The sequence below is a fragment of the Colobus angolensis genome, unplaced genomic scaffold, assembly GCF_000951035.1.
Source record: "Colobus angolensis palliatus isolate OR3802 unplaced genomic scaffold, Cang.pa_1.0 Scaffold182, whole genome shotgun sequence".
Classification (NCBI taxonomy): Eukaryota; Metazoa; Chordata; class Mammalia; order Primates; family Cercopithecidae; genus Colobus; species Colobus angolensis.
In genome coordinates this window covers 1,144,977-1,161,191 of record NW_012114955.1, presented here as the reverse complement: position 1 = coordinate 1,161,191, position 16,215 = coordinate 1,144,977, and the positions used below count along the sequence as shown (strand labels likewise).

Sequence of the window (16,215 nt, the reverse complement as noted above, 5' to 3'; positions counted from 1 at the left end):
GTACATGTGCATAACGTGCAGGTTTGTTACATATGTATACTTGTGCCATGTTGGTGTGATGCACCCATCAACTCGACAGCACCAGAATTTTCTAGACTAGTTGGTGGCAGGCTGTTGATAGGACCTGCGAGGGCTGGCTCCTAGCCCAGGGCATTGTCCACCTGTGGACAGGGAAGGGAAGTGTGTGTGCCTGTGCAGAGAGGGCCTGAGAGGAAGCAGGGACCTTGCCCAGGCCAATGAAGGAGAATCCTGCGGGGGGTGGGGGGGGGTGCCTCCCAGCCATTGCTTGACTTTACAAATAGAAAAGCCTCATGTGGGGCCCAAATCCAGAGTCCCAGGAGTAAAACTGGGCCCCCTGCCCCTGACTCAGTGTCCCTGTCAGCAGCCCTTTGGCCTCATCACCTCAGAATGAAGCTGAGCTCAGGAAAAGGGCACCCAGTGACTCACACTGTGTGTCCCCCTCCCCCAAGTCTGACTCAACTGAGGTGGTAAGAGGGGAAGGAGAGACTCTTCCCCCATAGTACCAGGGAGCCCCCTGGGCAACGTGCCCATTTGGGCCATGGGGCAGATCCTGCCAGGGAAAGGGTGGGTCAGCCAGGCTGAAACAGGGAGAGCCCCAGCCAGAGCAGCCAGAGGGAAATGTGACCAGGCAGGTGGGCAGGGCCAGGGTCAGAGTGGTCAGGGAGAGCCCAAGGGAGCCAGCTGGGATGCCCAGGCAAAGCTGTACTCAGGGCAAGCCAAAAGCTGGAGGCCTGGGGAATAGAACAGCAGGGAAACTGAGGCACCCAAACAGACCCTCTGGCCTGGGGTGAGGAGAAAGAGCTAGAGAACGTATTTCTTTTTCTTTTCTTTTCTTTCTTTTTTTATTTTTTTGAGATGGAGTTTCGCTCTTGTTACCCAGGCTGGAGTGCAATGGCATGATTGCTGCTCACCACAACCTCTGCCTCCCAGGTTCAAGCGATTCTCCTGCCTCAGCCTCCTGAGTAGCTGGGATTACAGGCATGCGCCACCACACCCAACTAATTTTGTATCTTTAGTAGAAACGGAGTTTCTCCATGTTGGTCAGGCTGGTCTAAAACTCGCAACCTCAGGTGATCCGCCCACCTCAGTCTCCCAAAGTGCTGGGATTACAAGCATAAGCCACCGTGCCCAGCCTAGAGAATGTATTTCTATAAGGAGAAGATCCATTCTGCAACTCTGTAGCATACATGCAGCCATATCTCCCAGCTCCCCCTTTTTCAAGCCACGTGTCCTCAGCTTTCCCATCCTTCTAGACCCAGTTAGTCGAGCTGAGCTGGGTAGGAGGCCGTATCTGAGCCTGAGAAATTTCTTCAAGCCAGGGAACGGTCTGGGCCCTTTTAGGGACATCATTATATCCAATTCCTTTTCTACCCCTAGACCTGGTATAAAAGACGGGATAGTGAGCATCTTAGGGAGCTCTTTCCCCCAAGGGCCAATGAGGGCACCCCCTGTTATGGAGCTGAGGAAAAAGTTTCAGGGTTCTGTGGGGGGCAATGCTTATGATGACAGGGGTCTAGGAATAATTTCTTTCTCTTCTCATTGAATGAAATTGCCTGGTCCTTAGGTAGGGAGGGGGATGAGTAGAGAAGGGACCAGAAAGGTTCCTTCTGTGCGTGGCTAGGGGTGGGGGGAGCTCTGGGGACCCTGATAGTGACAGGCGAGGTATAAATAGCCTGGGCCCTGCGGCTCATGTTCTGTCGGCTGCCTGTGACGAGGTGCTCAGGAATTCCACTCTCCTGTTGGCAACCCCTTCTCTCTATCTCTAGAACTCTCATTCTCCCCAAGCCACCTTCAACTCTTGGCTAAATCCACCCGTCAGGCACCAGTGCTGTCCATACACTTGAGAGGCTGAGCTCTGCTGTGGAGAGAGGCCCGGCTCCTAGGACACAAGCTGGGCCTCACAGGGGAACTGTGTATATACAAAGGCCGACTTCTGACAGCCAACCTGAGGTGCCAGGGGCTCAGGGTTCAGCAGTGCTGCCTCTGAAACCCTGGTGAGTAAACTGAGGCACAGATCTGAGAAAGGATGCATTCCTCTTTGAGCTGCTGGGGAGGAGAAAGGGTTAAGGTGAGTTTGCTTGGAGTTGACAGCCCCTTTACAGACCCTAATAGTCCACAGTCCTGTTTTGCAGGCATTATCTGAGGTCCCCCAGCCAACTAAGCGCCTCTGTTCAGGCTGGAGGAAGCCAGGGAGGGGAGAAGGAACTCCCAGTGTAGCTTCCCTTGCTTTCCCTCTGACTCATGAGCTAGCTCCAGGGGAGGTCAGTGTGCGGGCTCCAGGGGAGGTCAGTGTGAGGGCCCCAGGGGATCAAGTGAATGGTTGGCAGAGGAGGGTGCAGAGTGCCAAGGGATGATTCCCGTCACCCCCCTCCAACCCCCGCAACTGTCCTCAGAAACCTGAGCCTGTTGCTCTCCAGGATAAATCGGGGCCTGACTCAGGCCCCAGCATCCAGTGACAATCAGCCTGACCCAGGCGCGGGCTGGTGACTCAGCCCTCAATATAGCCCATGAGCCCAGGCCCCCAGCCTGGCCAGCCAGGCTGGAACAGACCGTGCACAATGCTGGGCCTCGGCCTGCCAAGTAGGGCCCCCTCCCGGAGGAGCGCTGACATGCTCCTCCCTAAGCCAGGCAGGGGCACACAGGGGCTTACAAGGGGTTTCATCAGCTGAGTATCTGAGCAGTGCTGGCTGGGGCCACAGGCCGTTTATAGCCCCCTGACTCACCACCCGCTGACCTATCTCAGGAGACCAGGTTGCCTGGCTCTTCACCTGGTCCTGCCTCTGCCATTGAGGGGCTCTATTCATTAGCCACCAATGTTGGCCATATTTATCTTGGGCTGAGCTGAATCCAAGTGAGCGGGTATAATGAGCCATGTTTGAAAATACTGTTTTTCTGGAACCAGGGATATTTCCACAGTCACCTGTGATGATACTGGGCTGGCCAGGTCACAGCAGGCACTTTCAGTGATACTGATACTGACTGTGGCACTGACCCAGTTGCCAGGGACAGTGTGGTAGAGTGGAATGATCCATGGGCTGAATTCCAGCCTCTCTACTTCTAGCTCTATAACCTTGGGCAAGTAATGTAACTCTTTTGGGCCTGTTTTCTCATTTTTTTTTTAAATGTGTGAAATGGAAGGAAATCACAAGAAAGATGATTAGCATGGTGCCTGGCATCTAATAGGTGATCCAAAACAGTTAGTTTGCTTCCTCTGATTCTCTTAGAGACCAAGGGGTTCTGGTGAGAGAGGCCTTCCCCTGCAGCTCTGTGTCCACATCTCCGTGGGGGCCACTGCCTGGATCTCCAGGTTGTTCCCCTCTCCCCTTCCCTGCAACCCAATATTCCCTCTGCCACAATCAGAACTGGCAGTACCTGTCATCTTTAGAATCACCCACCCTGCCCCAAAAGCAGCTGGTCCTTGACAGGAGTGGCAGCAGGTGGCTACTCTACCTCTTGACCTGGAAAGGGAAACCAGAGAGGGCTGGACTGCAGGCAGCTTGCAGAAAGGAGGCAGTTATGCAGAGGGCAGCAGTGGTGAGAGATGGAGGCTCCTGAAGGTGCTTTGAGTCCCTGGTTCTAGCACACCTAGACCCAGATGCATGCCTGCCTGTGGCTTCCAAGGCATACCCCTCCAGACTTAAGATCAATCCTTTTTTTTTTTTTTTGGTATAAATTTAGAGGGTACAAGTGCAGTTTTGATACATGGATATATTGTTTAGTGTGAAGTCTGGGCTTCTAGTGTAACATCACCCAAATAATGTACATTGTACCCATTAAGTAATTTCTCATTCCTCCCCTCGCCCCACCCCCACCGCTTCAAAGTCTCCAGTGTCCATCAGTTCACGTTCTATGTCCCTGTGTACACATTATACACATTTTTTAACTCCATTTTTTTTTTTTTTTTAAAGAAGGAGTCTCGCTCTGTCGCCCAGGCTGGAGTGCAGTGGCCGGATCTCAGCTCACTGCAAGCTCCGCCTCCCGGGTTTACGCCATTCTCCTGCCTCAGCCTCCCGAGTAGCTGGGATTACAGGTGCCGGCCACCTCGCCCGGCTAGTTTTTTGTATTTTTTTTAGTAGAGATGAGGTTTCACCGTGTTCGCCAGGATGGTCTCGATCTCCTGACCTCGTGATCCGCCCATCTCGGCCTCCCAAAGTGCTGGGATTACAGGCGCCGGCCACCTCGCCCGGCTAGTTTTTTGTATTTTTTTTAGTAGAGATGAGGTTTCACCGTGTTCGCCAGGATGGTCTCGATCTCCTGACCTCGTGATCCGCCCATCTCGGCCTCCCAAAGTGCTGGGATTACAGGCGCCGGCCACCTCGCCCGGCTAGTTTTTTGTATTTTTTTTAGTAGAGATGAGGTTTCACCGTGTTCGCCAGGATGGTCTCGATCTCCTGACCTTGTGATCCGCCCGCCTCGGCCTCTCAAAGTGCTGGGATTACAGGCGTGAGCCACTGCGCCCGACCTTAACTCCACTTATGAGAACATTCTACTGCATTTTTTTAAGCTAGCTTAAGTGAATTTTTCACATTCAGCAGGAAAGATTCCTCTTCAATACACCTGGGTAACAGTGTATTATTAAAACAAGGAGACAGAAAGTCCAAACCAAATGAAGAGAATGGGATTCTAAAATGAACAGAGGGTCAGGTGCAGTGGCTCTCACCTGTAATCCCAGCACTTTGGGAGGCTGAGGCGGGCGATTCACTTGAGCTCAGGAGTTTAGACCAGCCTGGGCAACATGGCAAAACCCCACTCTGCAAAAAATACAAAAATTAGCTGTGCGTGGTGGTGAGCGCCTGTAGTCCCAGCTGCTCTGGAAGCTGAGGTGGGAGGATGGCTTGAGCCTGGAAGGTGGAGGTTGCAGTGAGCTGAAATTGCACCACTGCACTCCAGCCTGGGCAACAGAGTCAGACCCTGTCTCAATCAATCAATCAATCAATGAAATGAGCAGAGAAGGACATGTCCTCAAGGGAGGGGTTTTGTATTCTAAGCAAAAAGGTTGGAAAAGCAGGCCCACATTCCTGCCATTAGGCAGGCTCTAGGTTCAGGTCCCCTAGCTGGGGACCACCCTACTAGAACCTGACCTCTATCCTGGCTTGTAATTCCAGGTTAAATCAGTGATCTTTAGTGTCTTAGTCCATTTGGGCTGCTATAACAAAATACTATAGACTGGGTGGTTTATAAACAACAAGAATTTATTTCTTACAATTCTGGAGGCTGGGAAGTTTGAGATCAAGATGCCTGCAGATTCCATGTCTGGCGAGGGGCCTACTTCCTCACAGATGGCTGTAGTCTTTTTTTTTTTTTTGAGATGGAGTTTCACTCTTGTTGCCCAGGCTAGAGTGCAATGGCAAGATCTCGGCTCACCATAACCTCTGCCTCCCAGGTTCAAGCGATTCTCCTGCCTCAGTCTCCCGAGTAGCTGGGATTATAGGCATGTGCCACCATGCCCGGCTAATTTTTTGTATTTTTAGTAGTGATGGGGTTTCTCCATGTTGGTCAGGCTGGTCTTGAACTCCTGACCTCAGGTGGTCCGCCCGCCTTGGTCTTCCAAAGTGCTAGGATTACAAGCGTAACCCACTGTGCCTGGTCTGGTTGTAGTCTTACTGTAAACTTACATGGCAGAAAGGGCGAGGGATCTCTCTGAAGTCTCTTTAATGAGGGCTCTGATCCCACCCCTGAGGGCTCTGGTCTCATGACCTAATCACCTCCCAAAGCCCCCCTCCTAATATTATCACCTTAGGGGTTAGGATTTCAACATACGAATTTGCAGAAACATGCAGACCATAGCTTTTGGCTGTAAGTCCTTTCCACCACCCATACCCATGTTCTTCAGTCAACTGGTGGCGGCAGTAAAGTGGGTAAATAGCAGTCTCACTACACTTAAAAACAAGCAGCCAGTGGCACCAGGTCGGTTGTGAAATAATTTCTTTAGGTTACAACTGAGAGCATACAATCTAATATAATTGACCAGGGTGGTGCCTCTCAAATCTTACTGTGCATACAAATCAACTGGGCATCTCATTAGAAATGCAGATTCTGCATCAGTAGATCTGGGTTGGGGCCTGAGATCTGCCTTTCAAATAAGCTCCTGGGCAATGCTGATGCTGCTGATCTATGGGTCACATGGAGTAGCAAGGAGCTAGACTAGCCTAGGTCAGAACTGTCTTCAAAGAGGAGTCATTTAGAGCTGGGGTGCCCAACCCCCAGGCCTTGGACCAATACTGTCAGGAACTGGGCCACACAGCATTAGGTGAGTGGTGGCTAGGCAAGCATTACCACCAGAGCTCTGCCTCTTGTCAGATCAGTGGCAGCATTAGATTCTCATAAGGAGCAGGAACCCTATTGTGAACTGCGCATGTGAGGGATCTAGGTCGCACACTCCTTACAAGAATCCAGCTAATGCCTGATGCTCTGAGGTGGGACAGTTTCATCCCGAAACCATCCCCATCCCCCCTCCATCTGTGGAAAAATTGGCTTCCATGAAACTGGTCCCTGGTGCCGAAAAGGTTGAGGACCACTAATTTAGACAAAGGCAAAAGAGGCATATGGCACTGTCTTCAATTTGCCTAGTTGCAGTCATGTTTCTAGGAGGCTAGTCACAATTTCAGCACTGGCCCCATGTCTGCTAAAATAGACTTTCAATTCAGCCGTGTCACTTCTCTGGGCTGAATACAACTTGAAAATCTCCTAATTCTAAATGTCCTTGCTACTCCCCATAGGTAAGAGCTAGAGAAGGAATGAATTCATTTAGCTTGGCAGTGCTACCACAGTATACACGCTGTACATGTTTCTTTGGACGTTTGGTTGAATGGAACAAAGTCCTTTCGGGTGGGAGGGAGGAAAAAAGAGGGGTCCAAAGAAAGCCAGGAGTCATGGGGTCATTCTTTCCACTATGGCTTAAGAATATGCGTGGGGCTGGGCACTATGCCTCATGCCTGTAATCCCAGCACTTTGGCAGGCTGAGGCAGGAGGATTGCTTGAGCCCAGGAGTTTGAGACCAGCCTGGGCAAAATGGTGAAACCCTGTCTCTACAAAAAATACAAAATTTAGCTGGGCATGGTGGTGCATGCCTGTGGTCCCAGCTACTTGGGAGGCTGAAGTGGGAGGTGCTTGAGCTCAGGAGGTGGAGGTTGCAGTGAGCCAAGACGGTGCCACTGCACTCCAGCCTGGGTGACAGAGTGAGACCCTGTCTCAAAAAAAAAAGAAAGAAAGAAAGAAAGAAAAGAAAAGAAAAAGAAATAAAAAGAATACGCTTGGGGTCTTCTGTCATATGGAAACATTCATGATGATAACCTCCAATCACAAAGTTTTCACAGGAATGAAGGTAAACAGGAACACACATAAACTACCCTCATCATTCTACTTGTCCCAATTAGATCCATCCTCAGGCTTCTGTCCTGCTCTAAGCTCCAGGAGGCTGAGCTTGAAAGATTACATCACCTGGGCACCTCTGCTCTTTGTCTTCCCGTTGGGTTCAGCTGATGAGCTACCAGTAGAAAACTGGCAGGTGGGAGGAGAAGGTAGGGGAATACATATCCCACTTCATCACGGCTCTGGCGGGGGCTGCACCCGCTGTGGCTGCCACTCCTGCCTGGGGCCCATTTTCAGAGCTCCAGCTCTTGCTTCCTTTCCTTCCTGCTTCAGCCTGGGATGCTTTACACTGTTGCTAGTGCCTGGTACTTCACTATGTTTTGTTGCTTCTCCTAACTCTGCCTTTTGTACACAGTCCCTTCATTAAACTCTCTTCATGTAAAGCTTTGAGTGTGCCACCTGTTTACCGCCAGGACTCTGGCTGATTAAAGTCATCTCTGAGGGTGAATCCCTTGAGAAGTCACAAAGGCTAAGCCACGAAGGCACATACGTGGATCTTCTTAGGGCAGCCTTCTCATGTAGGTAGGTATGCACACAGAACCTAAGGGGAGGTCTCCCCAGCCCTTGTTCATTCCATTTCTCCATGCTCAGGTGAGCACCTCAGGATGGGTTCATGAGCACAGACCAACCCCTCTGTGAGTCAGTTGTCAGCACAAGGGGCCAGCCTCATTTCTGAGGTCATCTGCAGGGTGAGAAGCCGTATTTAGGAGTCAGACTCTTATGTGAGGTACTTGCCTAAAGGGGGACCGCTCTGTTCTGGTTATGTTGTGAGGCATTTAGCAAACAAAAATCCACAGTCTCATGTAATTCAGTTGATATTTAATTACAAGGAACTCAGGTTCTTACACAAGGCAGGAGATGGGAGTCAGCCGCTCCCCACAAGCCTTTCCAGCCTGGGTGACTGAGGCTGAGGAGACGGGGACACATGGAACATATGGGGAGGGTTCTGGCACAGTGTGTCCTGCCCAAAGCTGAGGGTGGTGGCCACTGGGGATCTGCCCTCGCGCTGGCCAAGGTCTGCCATCACTCCATGAGGCAGAACTCTGACTCCTGCTGTCGCATGTTGGGTAACACATATAGAGCCACAGCTGCAATAGCCAAGAATACCATAGGCTTCCACAACCCAAACATGTTCTGTGGGACCAAAGAGAAACTGTGAGTGCCCAGCCTCCTGAACCCTGCCCTAAGCCAGAAATCACCTGCCTATGGGTGCCCAAGACACCTCAGGAACATTGTGGATCGGTCTCTCTTACCTCCTGGGTAATCACTGAAGGCAAGTGATCTCTCAGTCCTGGCACCACTAGACATGTGGCCCAACACTGTACGCACCACCTTAGGTGACAGCCTGCATTCAGGCCTCCGTTTCTCCCCATGGGCTGAGAATACTAGCTCCCACGTGAAGAAGCAGACTCAGGGGCCAGACTTCCAAGTGGTTGCAATGAGAAAGGACTGAATGCCATGGCAATAAAGAGGAGGGTAAACCTGGCACTTTGGGAAAAGCAGCAGCACCTCATTAGTTTCACTGCAGTGAAGTCAACTGAGAGTCAAGAGGATGGGGAAGGCAGAGTAAGACTGAGGGGAAATGAAGAAAGTGCACTACGGAGTGCAGGTAAGTAGGAGGTTCTTAGGCAGACAAACTTTGACAGAGAATGACACTGGTTCAAGGAAATTTAAGGAAACCTGTCACTGGGCCTGAGTCATTAAAACACTCCTAATCACCAGGTATGTTGACTGACTTCCTGGCACATGTGCTGGAGTATGCTGAGGCTTCCAGACACTGCCGGCCACTAGGGAACCCTGCTGATTCATGGGACAAGTGGCACCATCAGAAGATATCCAAAAAGCATCCATTAGGGAATATGAAAATCTTAGACAAGAAAATACATACTTGGGGAAATAGGTTTTATTTTTATTATTTTTTTGCTCTACTACCTGAAAGGTAGAATTTGGATTTTGAGTCATAAGCTATAGCATAGGTAAGAGAAGGATGGTTCCAAGTAAAAATGGAATATAGCCCATTAATGCTAATAACACATTTTCTCAGATGATAATTTATCTAAAAAGAGGATTTTAAGCCTGCTAAAGAGCAAGAAAATCTCCTGAGCTTGTAGAAATAGCTACTAAGAACAACAGAAGATATGAAATGGAAAGCCAAGCAACGTTAGAGGTGGATATACAGAGTAATTCATGTAAGAAAACCAAGAGATCGGCTGATGGAGGAGGATCGCTTGATACCCGGAGTTCAAAGTTACAGTGAGCCATGATCGTGCCACTGCACTGGAGCCTTGGTGACAGAGTGAGACCCTGTCTCTAAAACCAAAAACAAAACTAAGAAGGGAGCTAGCTAGAAAAAAATATTGACATGGTCAGATGCTTCTATCCTAAAGTGCATTGCTAAGGATGTTAGTCTGGTGTTCTTAAAGGAGAGAGGAGCTGAAATCCTTAAATGTGACTGGTGTACCTCATACTGGGCAAAGGCAAGCTTCTGCATGGGATGGGGAAAGGGCTGGTGTGGGTGTCCCAAAGGGGTAAGTTGTGTCAAACTCTCCTTTTAAACTAGGTGAGCCCAGAATCATGTTTTTGGATGTTGAGTTGTTTGACAGGATTTTCTATGATCTTTGCAGATAATATGCAGAAATAAGGGTAGGATGACAGTACAGTATGTTGAATGCAGGTAAGTGACCAATGAGCTGAATAAAAGAACTCCACAAGATGACACTCTAGAGGCTCTGTCCTCACTCTGTCCTCTGTAGATGAAGATAGGGAAGGTGGGCTTGCCACCCCTGTAGACGATGTGAAGGTGGCAGAGGAAGTGAGTATTTTAAAACCACAGGGTCAAGATTAAAAACACATACACACAGAACCTTATAAGGTAAGAACAATGAACTATAATAGGGAAGAATGGAAAATTTTGCCTTTGAAGCCTCAAAATCAAATGCAGGTACAGAATGGGGAAAGGACGCTTAGCATACACAATCTGCAGAGGGGCTTATAAACAACACATGAAATAAATTAATAATATATTAGTTACCTAAAGAGCTAATGTGATCTGAGGTTGCCTAAACAGAAGTATGGTGTCTTCCTACTTGGGACCAGCGAAGAGAAACTGCTCAAAATGAGAAGAGACGATAAGGGGAAGCAAGATTGGAATCTTATCTGTTGCTAATATTGAGTCCTTCTAAACTGATTCGCAGCTTCCTGGCTGTTTTACTTAACTTCTCTATGCCTTTGTTTAATCATATATAAAGTAATAATAGGAGTAGCTTCTTCATAGGGTTGTTGCAAGGATTAAATCAGTTAATATACCTAAGTGATTAGAACAGTGCCTAACACATAGACTGCATTTTGTAAGTGTGTGCTCTTTTTATTAATGATGGGGTATTTTATAATTTATAGAATACTTTCATCTATTTTAACCCATCTGGTCCTGACAAAAACCTGTGAGGAGGGCAGAGGTTTGATCATCCTTTGTTTACATTTGAAGAAGCTAGAGCTCAGAGTGTGCATTTTGCTCCCTGGGACAATGGCTGGCAGTAGAGGCAGACTCAACCGAGTTCTTCTGACCGCCTGGCAGCCATGCTTTCTACCACACTGGGCTCCCTCAGGTCCTGGCTGCACAGTTGCATGTTGGGGCCTCCCGGAGCTCTGGGGATAACAGGCCCCACCAGTAGAACCCTTCACCAGCAGTTCTTCCTCTCCCCCTGATTGGGCCAGGCTGAGTCTGAGGTGGTGGAAGGCTGTGGCTGAATGCTTTGGGTCTCACCTGTAGTGACTTAAGATTTCTGGGGGTGGGGCACAGGGGAGAAAGAGTCATAGAGAGGGGTCCCATCACTAAAGCAGTTGTGGACCAGGGAGTAAAGGGAATACCTAAAGTCAAGAAGAAAGGTGGAGGCTTGAAGATGAGTAATAGGAAAGCTGGGGAGGGAGCAGGAGGAAGGACAGAAAAGGAAATGGAGAGAAGTGCCACCAACAAATGCTCCAGCTGCCACCCTGTGCATTAAGCTACATTCTGTTCACAGGAATATGAGAAGAGAGGGGAGTAGAGGGGGAGGCAGGGACAGCATGAGAAAGAAGCAACACAGGACTAGAGAGAATACCTTATGGGTTCCAGAAGGCAGGTGGAACCCCAGTCTTCCACCTTAGGCCGTAAGACCACATTCTGCCTCCTGAATTTGGTATCCTGTTGACAGCCTAGATTACATGTGTGGGAGCTGACTGGAAAGTGGCCAGAATAAATCAGTCTTAATTTCCTGAGAACACAGATCTCTGGCTAGTAGAAACTTTTCACTAATACCACATTCTCTCCAGACAACCTAGCTTGGGAAGCCAATTACCATGGAATCTGACCCACAAAAGAGATAAACAGAGAACTAATAAAATTTCCCGGCATTCTGTTCTGACTTTTCTGGAGACTGGAAGTCCAGAAGCAGAGAACTGTTCAGTAGAAAGAGCAGAATACAGTAAGGGTTCAGTTCCATTTCACCAAGCTTGACGGACCAACTTAGGTTGCCCTCCTACCAATGCCCCTGGGACGATCATGAGGCTCAGAGCTCTTCAGACCTCCTCTCTCTCCCAACGGAAGAGGGATTCCTTATTTTGCCATCCTGGGTAGCAACAGTAGTGAGAACTTGACTCTGGAGTTAAAGACAAAGAGAGTCCAGGCCAGCCTTGGAGACAAACATCAGCTCATCAGAAGTGGTCAGGCTAGCCATCACACAGAGGATGAGCGGGGAAAAAGTAGTAGTGAGGCAGCTTTGACAGTAGCAACCGAGCTGGGCTTAGCCAAGTTTTTCCCAGCCAAGGATTGAAACTCAAACCATGTCTCTGGTAAGCATTCCAACCTCCTATGCATTACGAAGACATGCTCAGAGATGTCACAGGCTTTGCAGTAGCCCAAGGAAAAGTCAGAACTAAAACTCAGACCTGAGCATCACCTATTGTAAAATAGCACAAGCAAGAAGCAAGCAGCTGGGAGAAAAGGGAAAGAGGAGAGGCCAGGGCAACCTGCACCCTCCCTCTATCCCTCAGAAGGAGAGGAAGCAATACCAGTACCTGCATTAGGACGACGTCTCAGCCCACCAGCACCAGAGCAAAGCCGAGATGACCACCAGGCCTACAAGAGGCAAGGAGAAGATGGGGGGATCGGGGGTAGGGGATGACTGCAACACACCAAAATGAGAAAGAAGCACGAGGAGAGACCAGGAGATGTGAGACATAAACACATGGATCCAACAGATAATGAAGATGAGAAAACAAAGGGAAAAGAGAAAGGAATCAAGAGGTTAAAAAACAGGTAAGCTAGAGCAGTTGCATGTCTTTTCTGCTGCCTGGGCCTTGGTTCTTTCCACCGGCAGTCTGTAGGAATTGCAAAATTGAATGGGTTAAGCAGCAGCTAGGTCCAAGTCAGGCGGTGAGTCCAGTTTTCTTTCTGTCTCATCATATACCTCTCATATCTTGTCAAGCAGGACGTATCTGCACCTAGACCTTTCTTGTGACGCTGCAGAGAGTAAACGGCTTCCTTAGTGGAGTAGGGCAGATACTTTTCCTAGGTTGCTCTAGGAAGGGCCAGTCTTCTACCAGGCCACCTGTCCCTTTGTTCTAGCCTGCTTTCCATCAAGTTTCTTAGTATTTTGGGCTCTTGTCCCTTTGATCCCCTAGGAATCTAATGATATCATTGTAAAACAACATGCACCAAAACAAACGGACAAGGGAGAAGGGCTAGTTCTTTCACTGCAACAGTCTTGCGGAGAGAAACTGCTTTTGCAAAGTGGTAATACGCATGCCCTAGAGCTGCCTGCAAAAGATGCAGGACCCACGGGGCAAAGGGATCTCTCCATATATAGAAACACAGAATGTATTTGAAGTAGAAAAGTCAGGTCTAGCTTTAGAAATGTGGCACCGAAGGTAAAGACATCTGTGAGGCTCTGAACCAGCACATGGTGGAATATGATGAGCTCAAGGAAACATGATAGTGGGAGGGGCTGCAGTGGCTCCGACCTTTCACATCTTAGGTAATGGTCCCCTGGCACAAGGTAAGCAGAGCACTGCACACTGGATCCTTAGCCAGTGCTGAAGACCCAATTGCCGGAAATTCCAGATATCCTCAGAGTTGACTGGACAAGAGGCTTTTTTCTTTACCTCTGTTTAGAACAGAAAGAACCTGTAATGTAAGCTGAGGACTTACACAGGAAATACTCTAACTCTGTAGAGACTCTGGCCCTGAGTTAAGCCCAGGGCAAGAATTCAGTTGCTACATACCTGCAGAGATGTACCAGTTATTAAAATATGGAAGTACTTCTATATTGTTGGTAAGTTACCCCTGGCATTCCAGCAGATATATCCCAGGATACCTCCACCCCAACCTCTCAGTGATCTAGCAACTGTAGGGTTAGGGATGGTCTCCTTGGACTAGTCTATGCTCCTACTGTACAGACGTGAAATATTTTCACTATCACTCTTGATCACTCCCAGGCCCCACCTTCATGTCCTGTGATACACAGAATCCAGGGGGCGACACAAGCCTACAAAGAAGACATTATCCCCTGACACACCCCTAATAGCAACAACAAAGGTTAAACCTAACAGGGCACCATAGGAAAACCGGACTGAGTAATTTGCCCAGGCTGACAAAAATGGCCTGAAGTAGACTTCACATTGTCAATGTCCTTCCTGCAGTGCCGAAAGAGGGATGAGGGAACGCTCTCCACATAAGGAAGGTAACAAAGGCTACTATGTAAATGAAAGGACTCCAGGGACCCCACGTTGGTTCCCAGAAAAGGTGGTCATTGTGAGGTGGTTCCACAGCAAACGGGGCTGAGCCCGTGATTTCCTGCAGACAGACTGCTCTCGCCTCCCCCTTCTGCATCTCTGCTTCCCCGAAGGGCCGTGACTTACAGTGCGAGGCCTCCACTCCTGGAGGTGTCCATCCTTGGCAGGGCCACCCATTAACTCTGAAGTACCTGAGCCCAAGACCCCACTTCCCACTTGATCTAGCCTTTGGCTCTGGTTACCTTTTTGCTCTCGGAAAGTCTGAGGGGGTTGTTTTCTTCGGGACTTTCAAGGGAAGAGTCAACGTCATCTTCCTCCTCTTCACTGTTTTCTTCCTTCTCCTCTTGCTCTTTGTCCTCTTCATTTTCCTCCTGATCTTCTGTGGATTTAGCTTCCCCAGGATCTGCTGGCTCAGCAACTAGCTCATCCCCACACTGCTCCTTTGCTTCCTCTTTCACTTCCTTTTTTTCCTCTTTCATCTCCTCTTTCTTTTCCTCCTCTTTCGCTAGTCCATCTAATTTCCTCTGGCTGGCTTTGTAGTACAGCACCACCTCCAGACTCTGTGGGGTGGGAGTAGGGCAGGATGAGGGCTGCGTTACCTGTGAAGCTCCTACTCTCATGACAATGCTGTACTAGCTCCAGGAAACATGACTTCCAGCATGTCAGAGTGCAAAGGTGCAGCCCGGTGCTCTGGGACTGTGAGCCAATCCTCTGAGCATATGTAGAGGGCATCACACCTCACCTCTCAGGACCACTATGTCTGTTGGCCATTAAGCCATTTCAAACAGCTGCCAGAACTAAAGAGTCTTGGGTGTGCACCTAAATTGTTGCTTCCCACCCCTACAGCGACTCTTCTTTTACCCAATCCTCTTTCACTTATTAGTACACAACTACTTTGAACAAATTCCTCCCTCTTCATCTATTTGGTCCTTCTCTTGGGCATGTAACCCAGGAAGAACAGGGGCCCCAGCAAATGGGGCTGGGCGAACTGAAGGAGTTGTCCAGCCTAGGGGCTGTGGTCCTTTAGGGCTGCACCTCCCAATGTGAGCTGTGTTCCACTCTCCCCATAGCTTCACAGGAAAAGGGAGCACCCACTTTCCATTAAGATGGGAACCACTGTAGACACTTCAGAGATCCCAGAAGCTTCTCTACAAATCCTGGTTGAAAGGGTGGTGGAGACAATGCTTCTTCCCAGGATCTCCTCCTCCTTTCTGCTTATCTGGCTACCAAGGTTACTACTCACCTTTCTGGTCTCAAAGTCACTCTCAGAAGTATCCGAGCAAGGCTTGATCACCTTTTTCATTTTAACCCCATTGGCATTCTTGTTCATGTTCTTATTAGCATTCTTCCCCCGGGCTTCTTTGACAACAGAGGGCCTCTTCTCCCTGAGCTGGTGGAGCTCCTCCTGGCAGCACTGCAGCTGCCCCTCCAGCTGCTCCTGCACTACCAGAAGCCGCCCCTGCTCATCCATGCTAGCCTGGTATTGCAGCTGCAGCTCTCGCAGCTTGGTCTGCAGTTCTTTGATCTGTTGGTAGTGGAGGGCCAGTTACCCAGAGTTGGCTAGTTATGCAACCAGTTGGCTGACCATGCAACCAACCTCAGCCCTGCTTGGGGGTCACTGTCTCAGAAATCTCCCTGCTAAAGCCCATAGGACGAGAAAATATTCAACTGTGGAAAATGAGCCACTCAAATAGTTTTACAAATAGCTTCTCCTAACTTGAGGCACCTGATGACGTACATCTAACAAGATGAAAAAAATGGCAGTGTGTGGTGGTTCACTTGCCATCCAGTGCAATCCCAGCACTTTGGGAGGCTGAGGTGGGCGGATCACTTGCGGTCAGGAGTTCGAGACCAGCCTGGCCAACAAGGTGAAATCCCATGTCTACTAAAAATACAAACATTTGCTGGGCTTAGTGGAGCACACCTGTAGTCCCAGAAACTTGGGAGGCTGAGACAGGAAAATCGCTTGAACCCAGGAGGTGGAGGTTGCAGTGAGCTGAGATCGTGCCACTGAACTTCAGCCTGGCAACAGAGTGAGACTCTGTCTCAAAAAAA

General features: G+C 49.2%; 1 protein-coding gene across 2 annotated transcripts in view; it reads right to left on the bottom strand.

Annotated features, from left to right (window-relative positions):
* Positions 1–8,194: 8,194 nt before the first annotated feature.
* The window catches only part of CCDC136 (coiled-coil domain containing 136), a 31,460-nt gene continuing 23,439 nt past the window's right edge, over positions 8,195–16,215 (bottom strand). Inside the window, exons 16-19 of one of the 2 annotated variants that reach the window (XM_011939562.1) lie at positions 15,404–15,685; positions 14,403–14,720; positions 12,445–12,551; positions 8,197–8,526 (exon numbers count right to left, since the gene is read on the bottom strand). In XM_011939562.1, the coding sequence (XP_011794952.1) occupies positions 12,450–12,551; positions 14,403–14,720; positions 15,404–15,685 (702 nt within the window). In that variant the 3' untranslated portion in view covers positions 8,197–8,526; positions 12,445–12,449. Of the gene's footprint in view, positions 8,527–12,444; positions 12,552–14,402; positions 14,721–15,403; positions 15,686–16,215 lie in introns of both variants that reach the window. The other variant, XM_011939563.1, reaches the window with a different exon arrangement.